At 45.9% G+C, this 25,067-nt stretch overlaps 1 protein-coding gene across 2 annotated transcripts in view; it reads left to right on the forward strand.

Annotated features, from left to right (window-relative positions):
* EPHB2 (EPH receptor B2) overlaps nt 1–25,067 on the forward strand; it is a 148,158-nt gene that overhangs the window by 114,618 nt on the left and 8,473 nt on the right. The window contains exons 9-14 of one of the 2 annotated variants that reach the window (XM_061602144.1): nt 1,040–1,146; nt 5,353–5,475; nt 6,214–6,461; nt 10,554–10,769; nt 14,752–14,901; nt 21,227–21,420. In XM_061602144.1, coding sequence (XP_061458128.1) covers nt 1,040–1,146; nt 5,353–5,475; nt 6,214–6,461; nt 10,554–10,769; nt 14,752–14,901; nt 21,227–21,420 — 1,038 coding nt within the window. The remainder of the gene's footprint in view (nt 1–1,039; nt 1,147–5,352; nt 5,476–6,213; nt 6,462–10,553; nt 10,770–14,751; nt 14,902–21,226; nt 21,421–25,067) is intronic. The other variant, XM_061602145.1, reaches the window with a different exon arrangement.

A 25,067-nucleotide genomic window follows, 5' to 3' on the forward strand; every position in this document is an offset into this window, starting at 1 on the left:
TAGGGCTGGAAAAAGGCTCTTGTCTGAAATCCTGGAGAGCTGCTGCCAGTCAGTGTAGACAGTACTGAGCTGTGTGGACCAGTGGGTCTCACAGAGAAATAAGGCAGCCTTCTAAGTTCCTATGTCTTAAAGAAAAGGCCATAGCTTAGTGGTTAGTGCATCTGCTTTGCACGCAGAAGGCCCCCGCATCAGTCTTTGGCATCTCCAGGTAAGGCTGGGAGAGACCCCCTGCCTGAAATCCTGGAGAGCCACTGCCAGCCCTTGCAGGCATCACTAGATAGAGCAATGGTCCCTCCCCTGCCCTGATCCTACAAGAGCCAAGTAGGCTCCCTTGAAGTTCAATGTGTTTATTTGTGGAAGGGCCATAGCTCTGTGGCAGAACATCTGCTTTGCACGCAGAAGGTCCCAGCTTCAGTCTTCAGCATCTCCAGGCAGGGCTGGGAGAGAGCCATATCTAAAACCCTGGAGAGCTGCTGACAGTCAGTGTTGACCGTACGGACCTAGATGGACCAAGGCAGTATAAGTTAGTTCCTAAAGACTGTGCTTTGACACCATCAGCACTTGCTGGTCTACAATGTGAAGGGACATGCCATGGAAGAGACGTAGAGTTGTATCCAACTCAGAACAGACCCCATGAAATTAAAGGAATTACATTAGCCATGTTCATTAATTTCAAGGGGTCTAACTCTGAGTAAGATTAGCATTGGGTGCAACCCTTTACTTCCTCAGTTGGGAGTGACTGGTGCAGAGGGGTGCCTGTGCATGCATCCACAGGCACGCATGTGCTTAACGTCGACACCATTCCGGTCCCAGGGCTCAACACCACCGCCTGCAGTGCAGAGGGCATGTGCAGCAGCTGCGGAAATGGAGCAGCCCCGTTCTCACAAACGTGAGGATGCAGCCCTCCTGGTGATGGGTGGGAAGGACTTGGAAGGGGAGGAAGGGATCGGGCTCTAGGATGGGGTGGGGGCGGTGGAAAAAATGCTCTGTGTCTCCGGGCTTAGTGCTGAAGCCCAGCCTTGCCCCCCTGCTCTGCTAGTCAATCTGCCTCCCGCTCAGCCCGGTGCTCTCCTTCCAGAAGACGAGGATTTGAGCGTGCAGACTCGGAGTACACTGACAAGCTACAGCACTACACCAGCGGTCACAGTATGTACTCTCCAGAGGGTGTGGAGCCCTGGGATGGGGTGGTTGGGGAGGCCATTCCCTGCTCTGCCTCAGTGCCTTTAAACCTCTGTCCCTCTTGGTTTCAGGCCCCCTGGGTTGTATCCAACTAAGTTATCAGAGTAGACTCTTTGAAATGCATGCACCTACATTGGTTCTGTCCACATAGCTACTGGGCGAAGTTCAGGGTGCTGGTTTTGGTGTGCAAAGCCCTATACAGCTCGGGACCAGGATACCTGAAAGACTGTCTTACCCTTTATATACCCAGTCAATCACTGCGCTCTGCAGGTGAGGGCCTCCTGCAGATACTATCTTATCAGGAGGTTCGTTCTGCACAATATAGGAAATGGACCTTTAGTGTGGCGGCACCTACCCTGTGGAATCCCCTCCCCTTAAATATTAGACAGGCTCTATCTGTATTGTCTATTCGGTGCCTACTGAAGACCTTCCTCTTTCAACAAGCCTTTTAAGTAGAGACCTTAACCCAGTATTGGAATTGTTTTTTAAGATGTTTTAAATATTTTTTAAAAAGATGTTTTTAGTGCTTTTTTTTGCACCCTGGGCTCCCTTTGGAAGGAAGGGTAGGATATTGATTTAATTAACAACCGCAATGGGTCTACTGTGAATAGGACTAGCACTGGATACAAACCCATACTCTGCTTTACCCTCTGGACAGCCTTAGTTCAGGTTTCTTCAACTTGGGGTCCCCAGATGTCATTGGACTACAAAGCCCCCCAAAGCCATTGGCGAAGGTGGCTGTGGATGATGGGAGTTGTAGTCCAGCAACATGCAGGGGTCCCAAGGTTGAAGAACTCTGCTTTGACATTCCTCACTAATTTTACTGAATGAGTACAATAATGCTCTACTCTCTTGGCTGATCTTGTATCGCTCTCCAGCTTTCAATCAGGCCTCAGTAAGGGTCAGGCTTCTGGTCGCTGGGTTCCACAATTCAGGGTGTGCACTTTTGGAGGGGGCTGGAGAGTCAGATGGCAATCCAAGTCGGCCAGAAAGAGATGTGTCGCTCAGAACAGGCGAGGGACAGTTTCCAAAGCTGCAAATGCAGATGAGCCAGGGATGAGGAACCTCAAGCCCAAGCAGAGAGGGTGAATGCGGTCCTCCAAGCCTCTTTATCTGGCCCTCAGGATCTGTCCAAGGCACGCATCATCCCAAGCCACACCCCTCACCAGCCCTATTTCGCACCCTCCTTGAGTGTTTTCGCCTGGCTAGAATGTCTGCTGGAACTCTGATCATACCTCTTGCTCGCCAGGATGAAGGACAGAGTGGGGTGTGTGAGCACATGTAGAAACGAGCTTACTGTGCAAAGACAACATTTATGTTAATCTCTCGGCACACTTTTGCCATTAGCCTCACACACTGGGATGTGGCCCCTGGAAGGTTACTCAGGAGGGAATGTGGCCCTCAGACTGAAAAAGGCTCCCTACACCTGGCTGAGATCATGGTCCTCACACCAGAAAGGATTTCCTCTCACGCTGAGGCCAGGGCTTTATATGGCATGGTGGACAGGGCCATTGGCCGTCAGCTGACAGAATGCTCAGGATGGCTGGTACTGCAGCCCAGAAGGCTCCCTGAAGCACAGCTCGCCACCTGGAAGAGCCTTGGTGGGGCAGGAGGTCAAGAGCTGGACCCTGCTCACTGGGAGCGCCAGTCTGAGAGACCCCTGGATGCTGCTGTGCCCGAAAGTGAAAAGGAACATCTCCCAGCCTGACCCAACAGTGTCTCTCCTACCCCCATGTGTGCATGAGAAAACAGGATACGAGCTTCAGATCATCAGAGTCCCCACTCAGGTGACTCAATTACCTAAGTACCTCTCCCTAAATAAAGGGAGAATGGAACAGCCCAATAACTAAGAAGTATAAACCCAATTTCTCTTCCACTTGATTCCTGACAAGGCATGGATCCCACGGCATGTCAGTTGGTCAGCCCGGACTCACACAGCTGAGTTGCGCGTAAGCGTGCATGGACAGACAAACCCACAGGCTTGTACAGACACTTCCAGCTAGCATTGCACAAATGCAAGAAAGCCGGTGTGATGTCATGGTGAGAGTGTGAAGCTAAGGCTTGGGAGTATTGGCTGAAGAACTCTCACAACCACTGTCTCTTTGTGAAACCATGGAGGATGGGTGAAGTGCCAGATGACTTGAGAAGGGCTAATGTTGTCCCTATCTTCAAAAAGGGCAAAAAGGAGGAACCTGGAAACTACAGACCAGTCAGCCTGTCATCAATCCTTGGAAAAATTCTGGAGCAGATTATGAAGCAGTCAGTCTGTAAGCACCTTGAAAACAATGCAGTGATTACTAGAAGCCAACATGGATTTATCGAGAACAATCCTGCCAGACTATAATCTTATCTCATGTTTTGATCAGGTAACCTCCCCGGTAGATTGTGGAAATGCTGTGGACATTACATCTCGACTTCAGCAAAACTTTTGACAAAGTGCCCCATAATAAGGGGCATAGCAAGCTAGCTAAATGTGGGCTGGAACTATCAGGTGGAACCACAGTTAGCTACAGAATCATACTCAAAGAGCGCTTATCAATGGTTCATTCTCAAACTGGCAATGAGCGGAGTATCGCATGGCTCAGCCCTGGCCCCAGGGCTCTTCAACTTTTTTATTAATGACTTGGATGAGGAGGTGCAGGGAATGCTTATCAAATTTGCAGATTATACACAATTGGGAGGGATAACTGATACCCTGGGAAGACAGAAACAAAATTCAAAAGAATCTTGATAGGCTGGAGAACTGGGCTGAAAACAACATAATGAAATTTAACAGGGAAAAGTGGAAAGTTCTACACCTAGGAAAAAGAAACCAAATGCACAGTCTTATGATTGGGCATATTTGGCTCAGCAATACTACATATGCGAAGGATCTTGGATTGTTGTTGATCACAAGCTGAATATGAGCCAGCAGTGTGATGTGACTGCAAAAACGGCAAATGCTGTTTTAGGCTACATTAACAGAAGTGTAGTTTCCGAAATGCTTGAAACATTGGTTCCCCTCTATTCAGCACTGGTTAGGCCTCATCTTGAGTACTGCGTCAGTTCTGGACACCACACTTTAAGAAAGATGCAGACAAACTGGAACACGTTCAGAGGTGGGCAACGAGGATGATCGGGGGATTGGAAACAAAAGTCTATGAGGACAGACTGAAAGAACTGGGCATGTTTAGACTTGAGAAGAGAAGTCTGAGGGGAGATATGATAGCACTCTTCAAGTACTGGAAAGGTTGCCACACAGAAAGGAGGGTCAGGATCTCTTCTCTATTGTCCCAGAGTGCAGGACACAGAAGAATGGGCTCAAATTGCAGGAAGCCAGATTTCAGATGAACATCAGGAAAAACTTCCTAACTGTTAGAGTGGTACCAATGACCTAGGGAGGTGGTGGGCTCTCCAACACTGGAGGCCTTCAAGAGGCAACTGGACAGCCACCTGTTGGGCATGCTTTAATTTGGATTCCTACATTGAACAGAGGTTGGACTTGATGGCATTATAGGTCTGTTTCAACTCTACCATTGTATCATTCAGTGATTCTATGTGTCGCTGCTTAATTATGAAGCAGACTGGGTTGAGCTGGGGCCAGTTGCCGTCTCACAGGGTTCTAGTAAGGCATGGCTGGGGAGCCTGTGGCCTTCCAGATGTTGCTGGGCTGCAATTCCCATCAGCCCCAGCCTGCATGGCCAAGGTCAGGAATGATGGGCTTTGCGAATCCATCTGGACGATCACAGATTCCCCAGCACTGCTCTGCGAAGCAGCATTCCACACTGCATATGAAAGATGGAGGGATGTGTCCATTTAGAAAAGGCATTCCCTCCTGGAAGAGGTGAGTGCCCCTTAGAGCAGGTATGGGTAACTTGTGGCCTTCCTGAAGTCACTGGCAGCTGCTGACTCTATGTCAGTGAGGCAGTGGAATCTGCCCTGGGTTTTAGTCCAAACCGTGGACAGCTTCTTGAAGGTTCAGACTAAAACCCACAGCAGTTGCCACTGCCTGAAGTTGATCATGGGAGTTGTGGTTCAGCAACATCTGGAGGGCCATATTCTCCAGCCCTGTTATAAGTGGGAGCAAGAGACCAATTCCCTCCCCCATGTATGTTGGCTTGAGCTCTGTGGGGCTGGACATGTGAGGAAAATAATAAATAAATAAATAATCTGCCCTTTTCCACCTCTGAACAGTGACTCCCGGCATGAAAATTTACATTGACCCTTTCACCTATGAAGACCCCAATGAGGCTGTCAGGGAGTTTGCAAAAGAGATCGACATCTCATGTGTCAAGATCGAGCAGGTGATTGGTGCAGGTAAGTCTCCCTTTGGTGTCTCTGCTGCAACCTACGTTGCTGCCCAAGATGGGAAGGTGTGTGTGGAGTGACTGATGTGAGTGTGTGGCTAAGTGCACACTCAGCTAGGGCCAAGCCAAAAGCTTAAATTTTTGAGCTTTCATCTCAAAAATCAAGAGTGAAAATTTGTGCTAAACTTGGAAGAGGGCAATTTCAGGAGGAGCTTACTGATGAGTGGTGGTAGCAGTGGGATGCTCTCTCTCTTCTCTCTCCTCATCAGCAGTGGTGGTGGAGCTCTTTTCAGGAGCTGCAACTTTCCCTGAAATTCCCCAGAAGAAGCATTTTGGAGGAAAATGGCAGACACTGCATAAATTAGTGGCCTCCAATGAGGACCACTATTCCCCCCCCCCTCAGATGCCTCAGAATAATGCTACAGTGCATGCTTTGAGGAGGGTCAGCGGGTTGATAAGCGGCAACCAGGAGAATGTCCAGGAATTTCTCATCAATCCCCAAAGCTTGAACCGCCAAAACTGCTTTAGATCACCCCCAAAACTGCTTTAGGGTCCTCATTTTAATTGCCAGCTATTGGGAATGTTGAATGAGGGCCAGAGTTTTTGGCACAGCCTTAAGCCCGGTATGTGTGGATGCCTCGTTTCCCACCGAATGAGGAAGGGGCAGGCATCATGCCTTGCGCTTGAAATGCGTGTCCGCAAAGGAGCCTGACCTCTTTGTTTTCCTACACTCTGTTTGCCACTCCAGGGGAGTTTGGCGAGGTTTGCAGTGGACACCTGAAGCTTCCGGGCAAGAGGGAGAGTTTTGTGGCCATCAAGACGCTGAAATCGGGCTACACAGAAAAGCAACGACGGGACTTCCTGAGTGAAGCCAGCATCATGGGCCAGTTTGACCACCCCAACGTCATCCACCTGGAGGGAGTGGTCACCAAGAGCACCCCTGTCATGATTGTCACCGAATTCATGGAGAATGGCTCCTTAGATTCCTTCCTGCGGGTACGTGATCAATGGAGAAAGCAGGGGCGGGGGTTCCCCAAATTGTCTTGTGCTTATGGCTGCCTCTTTCTGAAGATCTGGCAGAGAGTTACACAGAAGCAGCTCATGTAAGCTCTTCCTGAACATGTGCTGTCAGAAGCTGCCGCAGCTAGAACGGAGAGTCCAATTTTTGTGTGCTGCTGCCCCGTTTGGTGAGCTATGGGAACTGCAGCTTGGAACATCTTTCAGGAAGTGAACATTCCCGGGGCGCTAGACTGGCCCTGCGCACCCAAGCTGCTCATTGGGCCTTTCCTGTGCTGGTGTGTTCCCCAGGGTCCTGTCCCATGGCTTTCTTCCTTTGCTCTGACTTCCTGGCTCAAAATCCCTGGCTTCCCTCATATAACTCACAACCATGTGTGTATGTGTGTTTTCCTGATCTATTTTTTTTAATTGAAGGTTAAGCTTACACATAGTACAGAATTCATCTATAAACAAATGTCATTCATTTAAAAAGAACATAACAACAGCAAACCATAAATGATGGAACAGCCAACAACTGGGAATTTACCAATCAATAATACCTTACGCTAGTGATTTTAAAATAAACAAATAAATATATAATAGTAATTATAATAGTAATAATGGAGGGCTGTAGAAAGTGGAGTCCCTCAAGGATCGGTATTGGGACCTGTACTTTTCAACTTGTTCATTAATGACCTAGAATTAGGAGTGAGCAGTGAAGTGGCCAAGTTTGCTGACGACACTAAATTGTTCAGGGTTGTTAAAACAAAAAGGGATTGCGAAGAGCTCCAAAAAGACCTCTCCAAACTGAGTGAATGGGTGGGAAAATGGCAAATGCAATTCAATATAAACAAGTGTAAAATTATGCATATTGGAGCAAAAAATCCTAATTTCACATATGCGCTCATGGGGTCTGAACTGGCGGTGACCGACCAGGAGAGAGACCTCGGGGTTGTAGTGGACAGCACGATGAAAATGTCGACCCAGTGTGCGGCAGCTGTGAAAAAGGCAAATTCCATGCTAGGGATAATTAGGAAAGGTATTGAAAATAAAACAGCCGATATCATAATGCCGTTGTATAAATCTATGGTGCGGCCGCATTTGGAATACTGTGTACAGTTCTGGTCGCCTCATCTCAAAAAGGATATTATCGAGTTGGAAAAGGTTCAGAGGAGGGCAACCAGAATGATCAAGGGGATGGAGCGACTTCCTTATGAGGAAAGGTTGCAGCATTTGGGGCTTTTTAGTTTAGAGAAAAGGCGGGTCAGAGGAGACATGATGGAAGCGTATAAAATTATGCATGGCATTGAGAAAGTGGATAGAGAAAAGTTCTTCTCCCTCTCTCATAATACTAGAACTCGTGGACATTCAAAGAAGCTGAATGTTGGAAGATTCAGGACAGACAAAAGGAAGTACTTCTTTACTCAGCGCATAGTTAAACTATGGAATTTGCTCCCACAAGATGCAGTCATGGCCACCAGCTTGGATGGCTTTAAAAGAAGATTAGACAAATTCATGGAGGACAGGGGTATCAATGGCTACTAGCCGTGATGGCTGTGCTGTGCCACCCTAGTCAGAGGCAGCATGCTTCTGAAAACCAGTTGCCGGAAGCCTCAGGAGGGGAGAGTGTTCTTGCACTCGGGTCCTGCTTGCAGGCTTCCCCCAGGCACCTGGTTGGCCACTGTGAGAACAGGATGCTGGACTAGATGGGCCACTGGCCTGATCCAGCAGGCTCTTCTTATGTTCTTAATAACAATATTTTAAAATAAATTTATATATAATAATGATAATAATAATAATAATAGCTACATATAGACTATAACTATATTACTCCTACTTTTGTAATAATTATAAAGTAGGAGTATAGCATTCTGTGTTTCATTTATGACGTGGTAATTTATAAAGGTTGTATCTTAACTATGCTTTACTCATAGCAGACCCATTCAAAAATGGTTAGCCACTTTGAGACAAAAGTTTTGTAGTAAGCGACAAATACATATCATAAATAGTTTAAATGAATGGACCTAAATTCATCATGTGCATTCTTTTTTACGGGTCTCTGAGTAGGACTAACATTGGATACAACCCTAAAAATCTGAAAAATTGAGAAGGGTCATATTCACATCTCATAAAATTGGGAAAGGGTTTTCTTTTAACTCCTTCCTGCTTAGTATTCCAAAATTCTTTAAACATTTCCCAGTCTTGTTCAAATCTGTTTGTCTTCTTCCCTGCCGCACCTTGTCTAACCAAAATCACAGCCATGTTTTTAAAAAGGAGGGGAGGAAATACATCTCTTTGTGGCTCCTTCCACATATGACTCCAATCCACGTGTTGGAAGACCAGGGTTATAGATACCCTGCGCAAGCTCATCAGGATCGCAGCTCCATGTCTTCAGCCACCCCAACTAGGACTGTGCTAGAATTTCACTCAGTTCAGATTTGGTACTGAATTTTCAGTTAATTCACTTATTCTCTATCGTTGTGAATTGGACTTTTATATAGTGTTTTCCTGCAACTATTTTCAAAAACAGATCAATATCTACAATGTGGATATTAAGAATGATCATTTTATTGGTATTTCTTTTCAAAATTATTGATATTTCCTTTAAAATATCAATATAAATATCAATATTTTTTGCAAGGGGAGGAAAACAGATTGGTAAAAGCAGCGGCTAGCAGGCAAAAAACTTCCTCAATTCTGGCACATTAGCTCAATGGAATGCTTTCGAAACGGCACCGGCCAACGGATCCCATCCCTAACCCCAGCACAGAGAGGGCTGCATGGACGGTAATGGGAAGGAGGGTCCCAGGACCCAAGAGTGTTCCGCAGTCAGAGATGGGGAACCTTTTTCATCCAGAGGTCTGCATTGCCTCATCAAGAGCCTTCTGGGGGCCGCATGCCAGTGGTGAGCAGGGCCAGGAGCAAAAGGGGACAGAACAATAAATGTGTCTCTTTTCTTTGTACATTCTAGCCATGCAAAAGTCAGAGGTTTCCACGCACATGCACCTCTCCATCCTCCACAAAGGCAAGCAAGAGACATTATTACCATTTGGGGACACATTCCAGCCAAGCAAAAGCACCCGAGGAAGGCATAGAGCTGGGCTACTGAGGGGTGTGGCCTGAGGAGGAGGAGGAGCCTCAGGAGAGTTCCAAGAGGCAGATGGAGCGCCCTGAAGGATCATATACAGACCTCAGGTCTGAGGTTCCTCTGGTGTATAACTTCCCCCTTCCAAACACACACACACACACTTGAAATGTTTGTGATGGAGGTTCCCCAAGAGAGCAAAGAGGTCGGATGTTGACTTCCTTAGCCTGATCTTACTCAATTTAAATTATTTCCATACCGCTTCATCTTTCCGAAGGAATCTCTAAGTGGTTTACGGCCTGCCATAAAGGATCAAATAGATCATTTCAAATGCTAAAATAAAGTATTTGGGGAAAGAAACATTTAAAAAAGAAAATATTGTGAATGAAAATCAAGTGCAGAAATGCAATAAAAATTCCACATGGATACATTAACAACTAAATGAAATAGAATTGCACCCATAGTTTCATACACAGTCTCTGGTAGCATTAAGTATAGAGTTGTCTGCAGTGTTAATTCTTCTCAGACCCATTAAAGTTAAGGAACATGACTAGCTTTGCTCATTATATTTCTGATTTAGCTGAATACAACCAGCTCATTCACCCACCTCCATCTAGGGCAATACAGCATCATACAAACAGCAACATAGCCCCTTCCTCCCCATCTCCCAAGTAGGGCCTTACTCTATAGGAGTTCACACCAAATGGTATTAAAACAGCTGAGGGGATTAAGCAGACCTTTCAGTCAAAGAGAACAGTTCATCCACATGTTGTTTCCTGCATGCTGGAGGATAATGTGGCCAGATGGAATTCCTCCCCCCATCCCACCCCTTGAAGAGCCAGTTTGCTCAGGTCTCCGGTGAGCCAGGTGCCAAACCACCCACGGCCAAGGTTAGCCAGGTGGGTCATGGGTGTCAATTCTTCTTGAAAGCCAAAGGTTTGCCCCCTTTTTGCCCACCACGGATGTCGCTTAACCCTTGCGGCCTTTCTTCTCTCTCCCCCCCCCAGCAAAACGACGGTCAGTTCACGGTGATTCAGCTGGTTGGCATGCTACGGGGCATCGCCGCCGGCATGAAGTACCTGGCCGACATGAACTATGTCCACCGTGACCTGGCAGCACGCAACATCCTTGTCAACAGCAATCTGGTCTGCAAGGTCTCCGACTTCGGCCTCTCCCGCTTTCTGGAAGACGACACCTCAGACCCCACCTACACCAGTGCCCTGGTAAGACACAGGAGGGAAGGCTCCTAAGATGATTGTTATGCATGTGTGGAGTAACTCAGTTGTGGGTGTTCATTTACCGGAGAAGCAGGCTTTTAACCCTGCATTGAGATCACTGAGACTCAAGACTTGGTAAAATAAGAAAAGCTGCTGGAAAGGCATACCTAGTTCTAACAAAGCTGGAGGCGCAATGCCCAGACTTGGGTATTGCCCTCATGGTTCAGGAGAGACTCCTGCCCTAAGGTCAACCCTGCCGATTGCAAGCAACCTCTTTGAAAGGAAAGCACGTTTCAGCCAAGATCAGCTTCAAACTGGTATTTGGAGGAGGAGGAGGGAGAAGGGGAGGGGAGGAGAGGCCTCCCGCAAGAAAACTAGGCATCCTGTGTGTTTGCGTGGTGGAACAAGGGAAGTGTCACCAAGACACCTGAGCATCAGGTTGCCCTTCAACCCCTCCCCATCCGACGTTGCCTGTTTACATCACCAACTGGCCACCAAAGCTACTTTATTATAAAGCCACAAGAGTGGCTATATACTATAGTCAGCATGAAGTTTTTTGCATTCCGCAATGTTAAATTGAAAATACCCCCCATGCAATTCTGATGCTTCCCATAAGCTCATTTCAAAAGAAAACCTTACAAAACCTATAGTCCTGAACTCAGAAACGAACTCAGGAACTCAACAACCCTCTAAATTTCTGTCAGAGTTCTCATAATCTTTTGAAAGTAATGAAAAATCAGCCATGTTCACAGAGAACCTGTAATCCTATTACTGACCTTGCTTATCTTCTTCTCGGGGCGGTCAGACTCCCGCACTCCAGCTGATCGCACCGGAGGAGGGGAAGATACAGCTGATCTTCTCTTCTGGCGGGGTCAGACTCCCGCTCGAGCTGATCGTGCCCGAGGAGGGGAGGATCTGATCTCCTCCTCCTCTGGTGTGATCAGTGGGTTAGGTTCCAGACCCCTGCGCTACAGCTGATCCGCTTTTCGGCAGGGGTCTTGAACCTAACCTGCCATATGAGTGGGGCCCTACTGAAGGTATATTCTTAAACCACAAAGTTTTTTGCGTATTAGTGAATAGAAATACATAGTAGATAGGAAAGGCATACCTAGTTCTAACTACCTAAGTTGGAGGCGCAATTGCCAGATGTGGGTATTGCCCTCATGGCTCAGGAGAGAGAGCAAAGACAAAGATGTCTTCCCTCTCCTTGGATGGTCAAAGAAGAAGACGAAGGAGGGGCAGGTCAGCTTCCTTGAGCATATCAGTTTGCAACGGAAAGAAGTTCGGTAGAGAAGAGCACAGGTAAAGGCAGGCAAGCTTAGCCAGCTGGAGGACCCTAACTCTATCTTCCTTCTGGAATACATACAAAACAACCTAAACCGGCTCTTGCCTGGCTTCCAACAGTGATCACGGTGTTACCCCTTGCCAGTTGGGCTATTGTTTTACACAATGGGACCTTTGACAGTTGCCAGATTCAACGGACACTGCATTGATGCATCCCATAGACAACAGGCACCGAAGATGGTTTTACAAGCTTTATTCACACTTGATAATGAATATAATTCTTAACAGGCAACATTCTACACTCTCGTAGCCATACAGACACAAAACTATTAACTATTTATCTGACACTAGAGAAAACATTTGGTTTACCATTTCCACATAGACAAAATTAACCGTTATCCGGGTGATCAGTCTGGATAACAGGGAAAGAATCTTACCAAGCCAGAGGCGTGTTGTAGTCATGATGTAGCTCCTCTTTCTTGGGCGTGATGGGATGTTGATGTGTCTCCATTACTACTATTGGTCATTTATATATGCTTTCTTACACCTTTTCCATCCCAGGTGCTCCCTTGGGTGTTCTTGGGTGCTTCTACCTTATCCTGGCCACCTTGTCTGTAAAGTGTCCTGACCCCCCATCTGTGTTCCCTAACTAACGATCTCACTTGTTCCTCACTTATATCATGTTTTCCAAAACTTACACCTTTTGAAACATATTTAGCCCTTAACATGTATTCCTATTGAACATTCTACTCCACACCTAGCTATCAGCTCTCCTCAGCGTCTCCAACTGTCTCTTTTCTTGCTGTAAGGCTTCTTGACTATTTAATTGTCCTAATTCAGTGCCCTTTCCCCGAGCTGGTGTTTCATGCAGTAGAAATTAGAAGGCTAGGACTGGGGAGGGCAGCTGTGAGAGAACTAGAAAAAGTCCTCAAATGCAAAGATATATCACTGAACATTAAAGTCAGGATCATTCAGAACATGGTATTCCTGATCTCTATGTATGGATGTGAAAGTTGGACAGTGAAAAAAGCGGGTAAGAGAAAAATTAACTCATTTGAAATGTTGGAGGAGAGCTTTGCGCATACCACGGACTGCAAAAAAGACCAATAACTGAGTGTTAGAACAAATTAAACCAGAACTATCACGAAAAGTTAAAATGATGAAACTGAGGTTCTTATAATTTGGACACATCATGAGAAGACATGATTCACTAGAAAAAACAATAATGCTGGGGAAAATGGAAGGGAGTAGAAAAAGAGGAAGGCCAAACAAGAGATGGATTGATTCCATAAAGGAAGCCACAGGCCTGAACTTACAAGATCTGAACAGGGTGGTTTATAACAGATGCTCTTGGAGGTCGCTGATTCATAGGGTTGCCATGAGTCGTGGTCGACTTGAAGGCAGATAACAACAACAATCCTTTTATTTAGAGGTCTCAACACTTTTTATTTGCAGCGGAGAGAATAACAGTATTCATCAAAGCCTCAACCAGCACATCCAAATGCACTCTGCTTGCAGTGCAGTCTCTGCATGGCAACGTTAAGAATTTATAACACTTCCTCCGTGATGATCAATGAGCATGTTGAGGCTATCACTGATGCTGGCAGTGAAGCCTCTGCCGTTGCATTTTTCATTTTGCCAGTGTGCTGGGCGAAGGTCTGGGGGTGCTATGCGAGGGCAGTGGCAACCGGCAACTTAATTTCCCCTGGTCTTCTATGAAAATAAGAACATACATAAAAAAGGAGCTTCTGGGATGAGAGCAAAGATTTATCTTGTCCAGCTCATCTATGTCCAGTGGTGGCCAACTAGTCACTTCTGGGGAGCATTATGAGCAGGTCATGAAAGGGAGGGTGCCTCACATAAAATCAATATTCAAAGGTAGACTGCCTGTCAACATGGGGTTTCTATTTTGCTGTCATGCCTTAAAGCCTCCCTCTCCTTATAGAGTTGCCCATGATTTTTAAATGATGCCTTATGGAGAAAGATTTGTGGTAGCATTGCTCATGGGTAGGAACATGGGGTTCACAGCCCATATTAGAAGCTGTCACTTCTTCAGGAGCTGGGATATTCAGGCGAGGGAATGTGAGACTTGCGCTTACATTAATAGTGCTACAATACTGCCAGGTTCGGGTATGGATTTAAACCCAGCCCAACCTATGGTATACTGATTTCTGTACAATAACGTGGGTTAGGACAAACTATTATAGAGCTCCTTCCTGTGGATTGCATTAGCAGACATTCAACCTGGCTAAGGATGTCGGAGAATTCGGATGAACACAGAAAAGGGGGGCAGAAATTGCTGATGCTTATTCGTCCCGTGTCCAGAATGGAGATCAATCCAGCGAATATGACTGGTATTCGCTGCTGTTGTTGCTTTTGGTCCACAAACGCTAAATGATTGATTACATTTTCCACTCCAATTGCATTGTGCTTGCATTGAAATGAATGGGATGGAATGGCATAATGACAATGTAACTTGCGTAATTTACATGATTACATACACTCCATAACTTCACCACAGTGGACGGCAAGAAAAATAATGGAAGTTTTGGCAGAAGACAAACTGCAGTGGAACAGAAACAGTATGCATGTAATGAATACAGGGTAAAATGGGAAATTAGGCCTTTCTGCTTCCCTAGCAACCCAGTTAGCTACTAAACACCCATCCTATGTCTTCCTCCCCCCACCCCACTACCCAATGCAGGGTGGAAAGATTCCGATCCGCTGGACAGCGCCGGAAGCCATCCAGTACCGGAAGTTCACTTCTGCCAGCGATGTGTGGAGCTACGGCATAGTCATGTGGGAGGTGATGTCCTATGGGGAACGGCCTTACTGGGACATGACCAATCAGGACGTAAGTCAATGTCGGGGCTGCAGCTTTGGAACATGTTGCTCTTCACCATGCATGGTGCCACCATAGGGTGCCAAAGGCTCTAACTTCTGGTGGGAATTGCGAGATCAGCTGCAATCCATCAGAGCAGGAACTGGAAGCATTTCAGAAGCTGTAGGATGCTTAGATGCTGGGAGTGGTGGTGGCATCCTAGACAAGCTTTCCAGGTTTTATTTATTTATTTATTATTTTATATATATCCTGCCATTCTTCCCAGCAGGAGCCAGAGCGACATGCTTAGCTAACGAGGGGGTAGAAGAAGCATGGATTTAGGACACTGATTTAGCCAATGCCTCTTGAAGGAGGCTATCCAGTGCCTAAAACATGTCCTAAACCAGCCACTTACATATAATATAAAATATACATTAAAATTATCAAAAAACCAAAGAAGCAGGGCCGGCACCAGGCATGACTGGTCCCTTGGGCACCAGCCTGCCGCAGACCTGAAGCACCTGCCCACGTGACCTACCTACCTCGTCTCACATCGTGTCATGTGAATGACATGCATGTGTAGTGCCCATGCCTGCCATCAATTAAGGTGGCCGCAGGGGCATCAGCCCCTTAGGGAAGCCCCCACTGCTATCTTACTTATTGCTAGGCATGCACGCACAGTGCACATGGCATTCTCAGGGAGAGGAGAGGTAGATGGGGCGTGCATGCAGGCTTATTGAAGCCCACACTGTCTGTATTGGGGGGGTACCTAGAAGTTCCTTCTATGCACTCTGTGGCAGGGTCAGGACATTGTGCCACAGATTGCAGAATGGGAGTGCTACCCTCCCACCCTAATGAGAGGCTCTTCAGGGGTCCTTGTGGGCCACAGGGGACCTCAACCAGGGCCCGATCTGGCCACCCTCTGGCATCAGCCCTGCAAAGAGGTTTGGGGGAAGGGTTGTAGCTGAGTGGTAGACCACATGCCTTGCAAGTAGAAAGTCCCCAAATTCAATCCCCAGTGGCATCTACAGGTAGGGCTGGTGGTGGCTCCTGCCTGAAACCCTTGAGAGCCTCTGCTGGTCGGTGTAGCCAGTACTGAGTTAGACGGATCAAGCATCCAACTCAGTGTGAGGCAGCTTCCTATGTTCCTGTGAAGTTAAAAGCAAGTTGGCCTAATATATATATATATATGGTAGCAGTTAAAAATCTACATTATAACATAAAATTACATACTAAAATGCATGTCTGAATAGGCTTGCTTTTTCTTAAAAAAAGGTTTTGACAGATTGATTGATTTTTTTATTTACAGTCATAGACCAAACTGAAAAAAGGTTTTTAGCAGGTGCCCAAAACAGTACAATGAAGGCACCTCCCTAGTATCAATGGGCAGGGAGTTCCAAAGAGTAGGTATTGCTAAGATTAATTCCTTACAGGTGTGGAACGGACATTCATAGAATAGAATCATGGAATAGTAGAGTTGGAAGGGGCCTATAAGGACGTTTTGTCCAACCCCCTGCTCAGTGCAGGAATCCAAATCAAAGCATTCCCTACAGATGGCTGTCCAGCTGCCTCTTGAAGGCCTCCAGTGTCGGAGAGCCCACTACCCCTCTACGTAATTGGTTCCATTGTTGTATGGCTCTAACAGTTAGGACATTTTTCCTGATGTTCAGTCGAAATCTGGCTTCCTGCAACTTGAGCCTGATTATTCTGTGTCCTGCACTCTGGGACAATTGACAAGAAATCCCTGCCCTCCTCTGTGTGACAACCTTTCATGTACTTGAAGAGTGCTATCATATCTCCCTTCAGTCTTCTCTTCTCCAGGCTAAACGTGCCCAGTTCTTTCAGTCTCTCCTCATAGGGCTTTGTTGCCCTCCTCTGAACCTGTTCCAGTTTGTCTGCATCCTTCTTGAAGTGCGGAGACCAGAACTGGACGCAGTACTCAAGATGAGGCCTAACCAGTGCCGAATAGAGGGGAACTAATACTTCACGCGATTTGGAAACTATACTTCTGTTAATGCAGCCTTAAATAGCATTTGCCTTTTTTGCAGCCACATTGCACTGTTGGCTCATATTCAGCTTGTGGTCAACAACAATTCCAAGATCCTTCTCACATGTCGTATTGCCGAGCCAAGTATCCCCCATCTTATAACTGTGCATTTGGTTACTTTTTCCTAGGTGTAGAACTTTGCATTTATCCCTGCTGAATTTCATTCTGTTGTTTTCAGCCCAATGCTCCAGCCTATCATGGTCCCTTTGAATTTTGTTTCTGTCTTCCACGGTATTGGCTGTGCCCCCCAATTTTGTATCATCTGCAAATTTGATAAGCATGCTCTGTACCTCCTCAACCAAATCGTTAATAAAAATGTTGAATACCACTGGGCCCAGGACCGAGCCCTGTGGTACCCCACTTGTTACTTCAGCCCAGTTTGAGAAGGAACCATTGATAAGCACTTGTTGAGTATGATTCTGGAGCCAACTGTGGATCCACCTGATAGTTGTTCTATCCAGCCCATGTTTAGCTAGCTTGCTAATCAGAATATCATGGGGCACTTTGTCAAAAGCTTTGCTGAAGTTGAGATATATTATGTCCACAGCATCCCTACAGTCTACAAGGGAGGTTACCTGATCCAAAAATGAGATAAGATTAGTTTGGCAGGATTTGTTCTCCATAAATTCATGTTGGCTCCTAGTAATCACTGCATTGTTTTCAAGGTGCTTACAGATTGACTGCATTATAATCTGCCCCAGAGTTTTTCCAGGGATTGTTGTTAGGCTGACTGGTCTGTAGTTCCCCGGTTTCTCCTTTTTGCCCTTTTTGAAGATAGGGACAACATTAGCTCTCCTCCAGTCATCCGGCACTTCACTGGTCCTCCATGATTTCGCAAAGATAATAGACAGCGGTTCTGAGAGTTCTTCAGCCAGTTCCTTCAATATTCTAGGATGCAATTTATCGGGCCCTGCTGATTTAAACTCGTTCAAAGTGATTCGATATTGCTTGACTGTTTGTCTATCAATCTCAAGCTCCAATCCTGCCCTTTCTACTTCATGTTTCCCTGGAGGGTTATAGGCCCTTTTTCGGGAGAAGACTGAGCCAAAGTAGGAATTGAGCACTTCTGCCTTTTCTTTGTCATCAGTTATCATTTTGCCATCCTCATTAAGTAGCTGTACCACCAATTTCTTTTCTCTGCCTTTTACTATGGACGTACCTGAAAAAAGCTTTTTTGTTGCTTTTAGCATCCCTCGCTAGCCTCAGCTCATTCTCAGCTTTAGCCTTCCTGACGCCACCCCTGCAATTCCATGATACCTGCCTGTACTCTTCCTTTGTGGCCTGACCTTCTTTCCAATTCCTGTATGTGTCCTTTTTTTGTTTTCAGGTCATCTCTAAGCTTTTTGTGAAGCCACATTGGCTTCTTCTGCTGTTTCCCCCCTTTTTTCCTTGTTGGAATTGCTTGCCATTGTGCTTTTAGAATTTCCTTTTTTAAAAACTCCCATCCATCTTGGACTCCTTTTCTCATTAGGGTGGCTTGCCATGGACCGTACCTACAATTGTTCTGAGTTTATTAAAATCAGCTTTCCTGAAGTCCAGGGTGCGCGTGTGGCTACTCTCAGCTTTTGCTTCTGTTAAAATCAAGAATTCAAGTATGGTGTGGTCACTCTCTCCCAGAGTTCTCAAACTGCCATTTCAACCACCAAATCATTTCTATTGATTAGAATCAAGTCCAGGATAGCTGATCCTCTGGTTGCTTCCTCTACTTTCTGTAGGAGGAAGTTATCTGCAACACAAGTCAAAAATTTCTTGGAGGGGCCCTGTCTGGCAGAATTTGTCTCCCAACAGATATTGGGATAATTGAAGTCCCCCATTACTACTACATCATGCCTCCTCGAAACATTGGCAATTTGCTTTTCAAAAGTTACATTCTCACTTTCTCCTTGATTGGGTGGTCAGTTGTAGACTTCAAGCACCACATTCCTTTTATGTTCACCGCCCAGAGAGCTATTGCTAGTCGGGCGGTATATAAATTTAATAAATAAAATAAATAAAATAAATTATTACTCGCCCCATTAATTTTAATCCAGATACTCTCAGTGGAGCTACCAAGCTCATCTTCCTGTATTCCTGTGCAGGGATATATATTTTTAACATATAGTGCGACTCCACCTCCCTTTTTATTCCTTCTGTTCTTTTTGAACAAGTTATATCCTTCAATTGCTGTATTCCAGTCATGGGAGTCATCCCACCAAGTTTCAGTTATACTTACCAAGTTGTAATTATCCTCCTGTATTGAGTTCAAGTTCGACCTGCTTGTTTCCCATACTCTGGGCATTAGTATACAGACATCGAAGACCATGTGATTTATGGCTTGGCTTCCTTACTGGGCCCTATTAGAGCCTCTTTTATTATTATATTTTAATTTTATTATTATATTTTTATTGTCATTATGCCTGTCAAACACTGGCCTCCTTTGCTAGGAATTGCCAACAACTCTTCCTTACATGAATGTGCCCAGTTGGTTTTGGGAATGAGTTGCATTGTGAATTATTCCTTTGGTGAGGAAAAGTAAACTTGCTGTGAGTTGTTGTGTTTATTATTTATTTATTTATTTATTTGTTAGTCACCTCACACCCAACAATTTCTAGGCAAGTTACAACAGATTTAAAACATACAGTATAAAACAGATTTTAAAACATGCAATATAAAAGCTTAAAACACAAACACAAAGGAGTACAGTAGGGCCCTGCTTCCCGGCGCAGTGTTCCGCTAATGCAGCGGCTTTCATTTTCTATTTTAAAGCCGATTTTTGCTCTTTTGCGACGTTTTCGCATCATTTTTGCGCGACGGCCCCATTATAGTCTATGGGTTCCACTTTACGGAGATTTCCGCTTTATGGCGGGGGTCCGGAATGGAACCCGCTATATAAGCGGGGCCCTACTGTATCTAAGATGGCACACCTATAAAAAAGGCATGTGAGCACATAATGCGTAAAGCCTCATCCTCAATTATGAATCAGAAGAGGCAGCCTGGCAGTCAACTGTTCAGACTGATGGAGGCTTAAGCAATTACAGTTATAATTTGGGATGGAAAGATCTGTCGATTTCATTTTTCTCAGTTTCTCCTTTTTCCAACCTTAAATTCAGCTCTCCACATTTCTGCAGCAATTCGTGATTTTTTTTAAAAAAAAAATCCTCATGAAAATTCTCCAGCATTTTAATGTGCACTTCTCCTAATAAACACATTTTTGTGAGCAGTTCCTAATCATATGATGTATTTTTGCATGATATTCTCGCTCATATATTCATTTTTGTGCACACTTTCCCCTAAGATACGTATTTTTGTAAGCACTGTTTGGATTGATGAACTGCATTGCAAAATTCGAAAAAGTGCAGATATCGAAGGATGGCTGTGTTTCAGTTCTCATACTGTTTCAGGAAGTGAGAATTTGATAGGTTCAGTTGAAACGCAAACGGAATCAAATTTCTCACCCATCCCTAGTCATAATGCAGATTAAGTCAGTTGACACGCACAATTCATTAGCTGCTTCAGATGACGAAGGAAACAAAAGCCCAGAGTGCATCTGGGAATGAACTCTTGAGTCACATTTGGTTCTAGGACAACAGTGTCATTTAGCTGTCCCTGAGTGGCTAGCAGTCAGCCTCTGTGATAGAAAGGTGGGTGGAAGGCTTTGCTGAATGGGGCCCTCCATGCCTCTCTGTGTGGCCCTTGGGACTCTCCCCAGGACACACCCTCCTCCAGTCATGCCTCCTGTCCCTTGCCACACCCCACACTGACCCTGCTTCACAGCCTCCTGAAGCATTTTTGCCTGGCTCGATTTTGATAAACTCCTCTTGCTTGCCTCTTGGATGGAGGATAGAGAGGGGCGGGCGAGTGTGTGTAGAAACAAGCCAACTGGACAAAGGTAACATTTACATTTCTTGTCCCACCCAGTTTTGCCTCTGGCCCCACCCACCACTGGCACGTGGCCCTCAGAACGTTGTCCAGAAGGGGATGTGGCCCTTGGGCCAACACAGGTTTCCCATATCTGATTCATTCCTGCTACTCCCTGTCCGTACATCTGCCTCTCAGTGGGTTGCCTTTCTGTGGTTCCACTCATTCCCCTTTCCAGTGTCCCTCTGGCCCTGCCCACCCCTGGCATGTGACCCCTGGAAAGTTATCCAGAAGGGAATGTGGCGTTTTAGCTGAAAAAAGTCCATCACTCCTGCAGTAATAAATGAGTATGGGTTGCTGTTGCTAACCTATTCATAGAATTGAAAGGGACCCACCAGTTGAAGGCCAACATTTTGGTAGACTGATGGCCTCTCCTTGTCTGCACTGACCTTGATGTGGGCTTTTCTCTTACAGGTAATAAATGCTATCGAGCAAGATTACCGATTGCCACCACCTATGGATTGCCCCAGCGCCTTGCACCAGCTCATGTTGGACTGCTGGCAGAAGGACCGGAACCACAGGCCCAAATTTGGACAGATTGTCAACACCTTAGACAAGATGATCCGGAACCCAAACAGCTTGAAAGCCATGGCACCCCTCTCCTCGGGGTAAGAAACAGACAGCAAGGTCTACAAACATGGGAGGGGAACCTATGGCCCTCCAAATATTGTTAGACAACAAATCCCATCATCTCTGACCACTGGCTATGCTGGTTGGGGCTGATGGGGATTGGAGTCCAACAATAACATTTGGACGGCATCCAGTTGGGAAAGGCTGTCCTAGGCTAACTCCAGAATTTCAAGCAACCTGTTAAGGCAGCTACCAAAGATACATCTCTGCAGGAGCTAAAGCCAACTGCAGCCTTATGTGAAGTGTGGCAGGTTCCGTCTTCCTGGCTGGCTAAACAGCCCTTGCTTTATTTTGTGGTCTTTCACTTCTGGAAGACTAGGGAGATAGAGGCACTACAGCAGAGTCATGCTTTGTATCAAAGACCTTCTCTCTATCCCATCAGTCAAAACAGCCAGACTGGTGAGGACTAGAGAGAGGGCTTTTTCAATTGTGGCCCCCACCCTGTGGAACTCCTTCCCAAATGATCTCCGCCAGGCCCCTTCTATGATGAGTTTCCGCCGAGCCTTGAAGACCTGGCTCTTCAGGCAGGCTTTTGGGGTGGGCTAGATTTTATTGTCATTGTTTTCAGATTTTTAATGTCTATTATATTTGTATGCCTATTTTGTACGTCGCCCAGAGTGGCTGGATAGCCAGCCAGATGGGTGACTAAGAAATAAATAGAGGTTGGTGGCCAGGCTGCATTCTCTGGTTGAGAGGGCTCTGAATTGAGAACTGGCAGTTGTCCCCCTAAGAAAGTACCCTGAAAGAACCCCTTCTTCATCAGAGTCCGCAAGTCATGACAGTTTCAAAGAATGAGGGCAGTTCTTACAGTTATCCAGAAATAGGCAAGAGAGGAAGGAGAAGGAAATTGAGGGAACAACTAATAAATTAATATGGAGTTATTTCAGATCCAAATACTTGGACGTAGCTACAGTAGGACATTTCTACTGTCCAAGGATATTTGGTCTTATATTGGCTAAGAAAGGTTTGCTTTTTTTGTGGCCTGTTATCAAAGCACTCCATTTCACATGCACATGAGTAAAAGGATCTTGATGTAATCATGTACAATCATATCAAGATTGCTTTAGTTTGAGGGGAGCCATGTTTCATCAATGCTCACGTCCATATTGATAATGTAGAGGGAGAAATTTTACTTACTGATTTATTTAAAAGACTTCTATCCCACCCTTCTACCCTACAATAGGGCATTCAGGGCGGCTCACAATAAAATCATGCACAGTCAAAAGCACAAAAATACATTAAAATACAGTTAGCAATTCAAGGGGAGTGATATTAAAAGGGGTCTAAACAGGTAAAACTAAAAAGGGGAGGAAATAAAATCAGTTTCAGGCTATCCCTTCAGTCCCTCCCAAAAGTTCTCCAGAACAAGATGGTTTTCAGAAGTCTCCTGAACACCATCAGAGAGGGAGCAGAGCGGGCTTCTTGGATAGGATATTCCAAAGATTGGGGACCACGGCTGAAAAGGCTCTCCCCTGTGGGCCTGTCAGTCTGACACTTTCATTCCAGGCACACAGAGGAGACCAGAGCCAGCTGATCTTAAATCACAGGCAGGTCCATATGGGCGTAAGCGGTCCCTCGGATACATTGGGCCAATACCATTTAGGCCTTTAAAGGTCAAAACCAGCACTTTGAATTGGGCCTGGAAACAAATTGGGAGCCACTGGAGTGATATCATCCCCAGGCCGTGATTTATTTATTTATTTATTTATTTAATTTAATTTATATACTGCCCTAAGCCCGAAGGCTCTCTGGGCAGTGTACAAAAAGATAAAAAAACAAGCAATATATAAATACAATAAATACAACAAATCAAGAAAACAAAACAAGCAAACAACAAATGAACCAAACAACATCCAAATTACACGAAGGAGCTGAAGTTTGCAGCAAGCTGCTTATGCTCTGTGGAGTCTGTAAGTAAGATGGGGAACAATACCGTTCTGCTGGGTGGCCTTTGGGACTGGTAGGGCAGAAGGCGGGGAGACCAACAGTAGATGGAGCCAGAGCCAGTGACAGACGCAGCTGGAGCCAACAACAGACTGAGTCAGCTCATTCGCACATTGTGCTCATCCTTAGGGCAATACTGAGACTAAAGAGAAGGAAGCTCACAGGGAGTGCCAGGGAGGTAGGAGCTGGCGGAGGGCAGACTGAGGTGAGTGGGGCGGTACCTCATTTGCCCTAAAGGACCAGACTCCCCTGGAGGGATGGACAGTTCATTATGTGTTGGCCACAGATGGGCTCTCCAGCACTGGAGGCCCGCTGGACCTGTTGGGGAAGCTTTAAGGTGGATTCCTGCATTGAGCAGAGGGTTGGACTTGATGCCCTTATAGGCCCCTTCCAACTCTACTACTCTATGATAAAATTCCTCAGAAGACTTGTTTTTCTCAGACATTTTCTGCAGATTTTTCTTTTTCTCACCCCATTGTCCTGGCCAAGGCTGTTGGGATCAGTCTCAGACTTGCTGGTGCACTTTTCTCCATGATGTTTAATGAATAGAACACCTTGGATCAGCTTACAGGTCGCACAAGATTCTGCATCTCTAAACAGCATAATCAGGCATTACTACTCAAAGCTAAGACATTGTTGCAGGAATTACAACCTTTAAGTAGCTTCAGGTGGGCTCTTTCTACTTGTGTGAGGAAGGTGTCACAGGACGGGAATGTGCGTACCTGCAAGTGCTCCTTCAAGGCGGGGAAGTGGGGGCCAGCCGAGCCTGCTGTCTCAGTTGTCTGCATGTCCAGGGCGATGGGTGCAGTGGCACGTCATAGAGTTCCTCCTCCTCTAGAGGAGGTGTGGGCAGTGGCAGCGCTTTGGGAGAAGAGCGGGGTGGAGGGGAGGAGAAGGGATGGGCTCCTGATCAGCCAGCTTTCCTTCTGTTGGAGGGAGAGGAGCTGTCCCTGTCAAAAGTACTGAAGCTTCCTGCCTCAGCACTTCCTGGTTGCAAGTTGCTAGGAGCCTCTCCCGGGTCCCATTGTATATCTTTGTCCTCTTCTTCATCATCACTCCAGGACCATTCAGCAGGGCTCATGACACTCCCCCAAAGAGCCCCCTTCACAAATGTTTCTCTGAATATTCTCTACCAATCTGATTTTACTTTTTGTGTCAGATGTGCTGTCCACCCCACCCCCACACAGTGTCCCAGATTAATGCTAGGTCCAAGGCGTGTGGAAGATGCAAAATGGGGGGGGTGACACCATTTCCTCAATTTCTCTGCCCCCAAAACAGGGTAGAGAATTTTTAGGGTCTGTTTGCTTACAGCTCTAATAATGGCACAATTAAAGAAATAAGACCAGGTGATGAAGTATGACAGAACCTGAAGAGAAATTTACCTCTGGAAAATTTGGAAGTGTCCCCAGGTTTGTTTGCTTCCGTTTGATGTTTGGAACAAACCACAGTTTCCCACACACTTGTGTATGGGAAACTGTGGCTTATTTACCCCACGTTATAACAAATCAGGATCTGAAAACGTGGGTTGAACAACCCGCAGTTTCTCATTTTGAAGCAGAACAAAAAACTGGTTTGTTGCAAATGGGAGCTTTAAACATCCTCCCTGCACATGTGAAGGAAGGCGGGATGGGAGAGGGGAAGGAACCTTTGAGACGGAGGATCACTGCACCACTCTTTATTA

Source organism: Rhineura floridana, chromosome 18 (genome assembly GCF_030035675.1).
Source record: "Rhineura floridana isolate rRhiFlo1 chromosome 18, rRhiFlo1.hap2, whole genome shotgun sequence".
NCBI lineage: Eukaryota > Metazoa > Chordata > Lepidosauria > Squamata > Rhineuridae > Rhineura > Rhineura floridana.